This window comes from Etheostoma spectabile, chromosome 8 (genome assembly GCF_008692095.1).
Source record: "Etheostoma spectabile isolate EspeVRDwgs_2016 chromosome 8, UIUC_Espe_1.0, whole genome shotgun sequence".
In the NCBI taxonomy this organism is placed as follows: Eukaryota; Metazoa; Chordata; class Actinopteri; order Perciformes; family Percidae; genus Etheostoma; species Etheostoma spectabile.
Genome location: NC_045740.1, coordinates 25,097,218 through 25,102,647, shown reverse-complemented (window position 1 = coordinate 25,102,647; position 5,430 = coordinate 25,097,218). Strand labels below are relative to the sequence as shown.

Sequence of the window (5,430 nt, the reverse complement as noted above, 5' to 3'; positions counted from 1 at the left end):
AATTTGGTCTGTGCCATCTTAAGACGTTAAAGATTAATATTTATCAAAAGAAAGACCTTTCGTCATAGGGCATGGCTGTGGCGTGGCGGCCATTTTGTGCGTTTTCGCCATGTAGGTGTAACTCTAGTGTACATCATCCAATTGGCTCAAAACCTTTTAGGATTCATAAGACTCCAACACTGAGGTCATACAAAGGCAGATATTGACTCAAAGTCATTACGCCACCTAGTGGCAACTGGAAGTAGACCTAAAAGTCAAGGTGCTATACTTTAATAAACTCCTCCTAGAGATTTCATCCAATGGATTTCCAAATTTGGTCTGTACCATCACAACACCTTAAAGATAAAAAGTTGTTCAAAAGGTGTGGGCGTGGCGGCCATTTTGAGTGTTTAGCAATGAAGGAGAAAGTTGCTGTAACTACAGTGTACATTGTCATATCTGCTTGAAATTTCCCACAATCAACAAGGGTCCAGGCCTGAGGACATCTACAGACCAATATTGACTTTTGGTCATGGCGCCCCCCGCTAGCAACAGGAAATCAGCGTTATATGACAAACATCATCCAATTTAAATGAACCTTAGAATATGTGGTCTATTTGTGATACTAAGCCAGCCCCTATACTTTAACCACGCCCATGTACCACGGGCCACGCCCCCTGTATGGCTTTTGAAACTTTCAAGATAGAGTCTTGTTTGAGGTATCACTGACCTCAGCAGAAACTTATTTTTTTGTTGGTAAAGGTTTGCCCCAAACCCTATGTTTTAGCCATGTTTTTGTGTATAATTGACTGACAACAATCTCTGAAATTGGTCCAGTAATAAGCAAAATCGCTGCAGTCGGCAGAAGCCAAACAAGCTACAATGTAAGTTATTTGGCCAGAATTCTCCTTTACAATTACCCTGTAAGAATAATTTCAAATGCCATGTTGTGAGTCTTTTTTTTATCAGCAGAGGTGTTAAATGATTTCCTGACAACTATTTTTTGGGGTTGAGTGCAAGTCAGGGGATGGCATATGCAGTACTTAAAATATAAAATATTTTAGGATTCGCACCAACTTACTTTACTGCCCCTAGGGAAATTTTTAGCATGTATTCTGATTAGCTTCTACGCTACATTTGGCTCCTGATCAGCTGCTGTACGACACTATAAGTGGAGTGTGATGGGAACCCCGGAGGCAAAGTGAGAGTGGACTTACTGTCCCAGCAGGTCTTTGAAGCGTGGGTCCAGTTCAATGTGGTATTTACGCAAATAGCCAAACAGCTCGTCTGTCCCCAGGACCTTAGCAATTCGCACCAACTAAAAAAAAAACAACACAACACACTGGGGTTCAAACTCTGTGGACCACTTTGAAATATAAAAGAAATCTTTGTCACATTATGGCTGATGCTTTTATTCATCAACCATTTGCAAAGGTCAAGACAATTGTTAGTCTCCATGTTAAATCTATGTTGTTGTTAGTTTCACTTGTTTCCCTTCCTTCTCCCTCATCAACCTGCATTTATTATCCCTCTTTCCATTTGTCACACCTTCCACTCTTTTGTGAGAAACTCTCTAAGAACAAGTTCTGTTTGTGCTGAATGGCAGAGCCCTCTTCCTGTTAACTACAGTTGACACTTTAGAGTGAGGCACCCCAGACAACATCCGATAAAGGGCTTAGGATACAAATACAGTTAGTCTCCATTACATGATCGGGACATTGTGTCAAACAGAGACACAGGAAGCTCTGTGTGTGCTGAGAAGCAAGCCAACAGACGTTTTGATCTATTTTCTTGTGTTTTTCAGTTATGCATTTATAAAATTTGCAATCAATGACTGTGACTTATCTGCCTCCTCTTGACATAAACATTCTGCGGTTTTCAATGGTGTGTAGGAGCAGCACGTGTGTCAGACGCACCTGGTCATAGTTGTCTTGTCCGTGGAAGAAGGGCTCTTTCTGAAATATCATACTGGCCAGCATACAGCCCAAGCTCCACATGTCAAGACTGTAATCATACATCTGAAACACAAAATCATCAAACAGCACTGCCGATGATGAGACACAGACATCAGAATTATCCATGTGTGCTGACAACATTTTCTCAAAGGTGTGTGACGGTCAACGTTGTACAAAATGTACGTGTTGTGTGTCTGTCTTTGTGTGTAAATGTGAGAGCGATACAAAAGGTTAAGTATGTCTAAAGGGTGTTTAAATGTGAGCTGGTTCTGTGTGTGTGTGTGGTGTGGTGTGGTGTGGTGTGGTGTGTGCGTGTTACCTGGTAGTCCACCAGGAGTTCGGGCCCTTTGAAGTACCGAGAGGCCACTCTGACGTTGTACTCCTGGGATGGGTGATAGAACTCTGCCAAACCCCAGTCTATAAGGCGTAGCTATGGAAACACACAATTTATCCTCATTGAACTTCACAGTGACCATTGAATAGGTTTAACTTCTATATAACCTGTGTGTGTGGTATAATATTCTGTGGGATTAATTCACATCAGTTTTAACCTGCTGCCCCCTGCTGGCCAGGGTCTTGTATGTATCCATCGTTGGTCTTAGAAGAAACAAAAGCCACATCTGATGTTACAGCTACTGCAATAGCCATTAGCTACAGCCACAGCAAGAGGCACGCCCACTGGCACTTGTAGTAACAGACAGCGGTTATGGCTACAGTCCTTGCTCGGCTTTCCTCTTCTTTCTTAATTGACAAACCTTCTATAGGTGGCGCTCTTTACTTTGTCTGTTCCGCCATCACAGCTAGTGCTTATTTGTGATCACATGGCATTTCTTTGTCAGAAGATCAGAATAGAGACAATTTTCATGAATTGGATACAGATTGAATTGTGTTGTAGCGATTAATAGAAAGAGAGCAACAGAACAAACATTTACTTAGACTGAAATTACATCTGCTGTTATTTTAAGGATCTCACTCCGACTGTACTCAAACATATTACTGGGACAGTAGTATCCAAACTTATTTTTAAATGTGGGAAGAGTATAAAAGAGAAGGATTGTAAGGATGGAAGAGCCAGGGAGAAAATAAACAGCGAGAGAGAGGCTGAAATAGCAGGCTGAAATAATGCTCAGTGTGTGGGAGTGTGAAGAAAATCAGAAACTGACTATATTGGGTGAACCACCTACCTTTCTCAATTGGTGGTCGATCATCACATTGTGGGGTTTGACGTCACGGTGCATGATTCCCATACTGTGACAATAGTCCAGAGCCTGGCAGACACATTCACACGCACAAGTAACATCAGAGCAGACAAAGATTTAAATATGTGTACACCGTCTTTTGAATTCCCATGAACCTTGCGAAAAATTGAAACTAAGTGGGAAAATGTCTATTTCATTAAATTCAACATTAAAAAATAAAAAAAATAAACAGTCTCACCTTCAGTAGTTCATACATATAGAATCGGATATCGTAATCTGTCAACTTCTGGTACAACTCCTGCAGGGAAAAACAAAGATCAGGATTTCAGCCTCACATTTGAAATTCAGTTCAAGGGAAAAGCTTTTGATGCCCGCTAATGATTACGACACTGACGCGTGATCACACAGCGATAGCAGAAAACACTCAATGTGACGTCAGAGACCAGAAAGCACCCCCCACCCCCCCACAAGCATGCAGAAGAGAAGGTGATCATTGTACCTTGAAGTCTGTGTTATTGATGCATTCAAAGACAAGCGCTGGAGTTCTGGACTGTACAGCCACCACAGAGACAGAGAGGGACGGGGAGTGGCAGTGAGATAAAATCAGTCAAAAACAAGAATAAAAACAGAGCAGCATATAGCTCGTTGATTCAGTCCCCTGATTAACCCTTGTGTTGTCTTTGTCCAAATTGAAAATCAAAACTTTTGTTGAGGCTTTTTAACAAAGTTTTTAACTTTTTTTTACGTTTTTGTCCATTTTTTCATCACTTTAGATGCTTTTCCCCCCCCAATGTTGGTCACTTTTTTGACATTTTAAACACTATTAACTTCCGTTTTACAGTTATTTTTGGAATTTATGGTCAATAAAAAAATAAAACTATACCTAATATTTTAGCAGAAATTAGGAATTATTTCGACTAAAATTAAAGGAATGTATGTTGATGGATAATCACAGACTGGAATATGTCAACTTTTAATCAATACTATTTTAAAACTACTTCAATTTTTTTCAAATGCTATAAAATTAAATAGGACACCCCAAAATTAATGAAAGTAGAGATTTGTACTTGCCAAAGAGCATGTGGAATCAATCATGTTATTTTGGGTAATTACAATTGGGTAGTTGAAAAAGAACACAGATATAGGAAAACAGGTCAATTTGACCCGATGAAACATGAGGATTAACCAATTACTTGCTGGAAGTGAACTGGACCCCAATTTGACATATAGTAAAATCATCACGCTTGATAGCCAGTCGCTGCAGCTTGAGTTCACGCTAACTGTCCAAAAACTGAATATAATAATACTTTTCTAACCACCTGTTTCTGTTGTCTTACTTTAGAGTTTGTGGGTTGGTAGGCAATCTCCCCCCCACCCCCTTTTAGATGTGATGTGTAGTTATATCCTCAAGTTAACTTTAAACATAAAAGAATGATCCCAGTCAGTCCCATGCAGTGAGGTTTGCATATTTTAAATTGATTACTTGTTAACTTCTACCCGTATTCCTAACATGTAAGATGTCCAACACTCCCCATTCATTTCCTTTGTTTAAAAAAAAATAAAAAAAGGACAGACACACCATTAGCGAGCCTACCACTGGGTCTTTGACTGTGTCCACTAGTCGGATGATGTTGGTTCCCCCTCGCAGGTTCTCCAGGATCTTGATCTCTCGCTTGATCTTCTTCTTCTTGACCGGCTAACTCCAGAAGGAAAAAAAAAAAGCAAGGCAAACAAAGACAGTGATTTAAAAGAGATGTCTTAGGGTACAAGACAGAAGATGAAAAGAAGTATATCAAGAGATGTCCATGTGCTATTTCTGACCCCTGATCTTGAACCTGCTGACTCTGCGTGCCGTGTCGCTGCTGCATTCCACTCTGTCAATCTTTTTATACGAAGACCTTTAGTGTGGGCGGCAGGTCGATGTTTACATTTAAATGACTGACGGATAATTTGACACTGGCTACCCTGGCGTGGCCAAACTTATTTGCACATGCGTATTAGTCTTGAACCTCTCAGTTTATTTTTCCATTTGCAACGACGCAGACCAAAATGCTGCTGGATGCAATTAGGTAGACCTACAACCAATCAGAGCAACAAAACGTGTGACGTAGCACTGAGTGACACAGAGGTTGGGGTGGTAGTAGTCTATTTCCTTAATTATTATATCCGGGATTTCAATCGTTCATTCATTCATTCTACAGGAAAGTTAAAAGTAACAATACATTACAATGTAAAACGGGCCTGACTCGGTTTAAGGACTCGGACTTAGGTTCCTGTTCTGCAGAAACATAAAACAT

General features: G+C 40.3%; 1 protein-coding gene across 3 annotated transcripts in view; it reads right to left on the bottom strand.

Annotated features, from left to right (window-relative positions):
* The window catches only part of LOC116694198 (casein kinase II subunit alpha'), a 12,949-nt gene that overhangs the window by 3,692 nt on the left and 3,827 nt on the right, over positions 1–5,430 (bottom strand). For 2 of the 3 annotated variants that reach the window (XM_032523753.1, XM_032523752.1), the window contains exons 3-9: positions 4,728–4,829; positions 3,633–3,683; positions 3,372–3,431; positions 3,119–3,202; positions 2,254–2,364; positions 1,896–1,997; positions 1,197–1,297 (exon numbers count right to left, since the gene is read on the bottom strand). In XM_032523753.1, coding sequence (XP_032379644.1) covers positions 1,197–1,297; positions 1,896–1,997; positions 2,254–2,364; positions 3,119–3,202; positions 3,372–3,431; positions 3,633–3,683; positions 4,728–4,829 — 611 coding nt within the window. The remainder of the gene's footprint in view (positions 1–1,196; positions 1,298–1,895; positions 1,998–2,253; positions 2,365–3,118; positions 3,203–3,371; positions 3,432–3,632; positions 3,684–4,727; positions 4,830–5,430) is intronic. The other variant, XM_032523754.1, reaches the window with a different exon arrangement.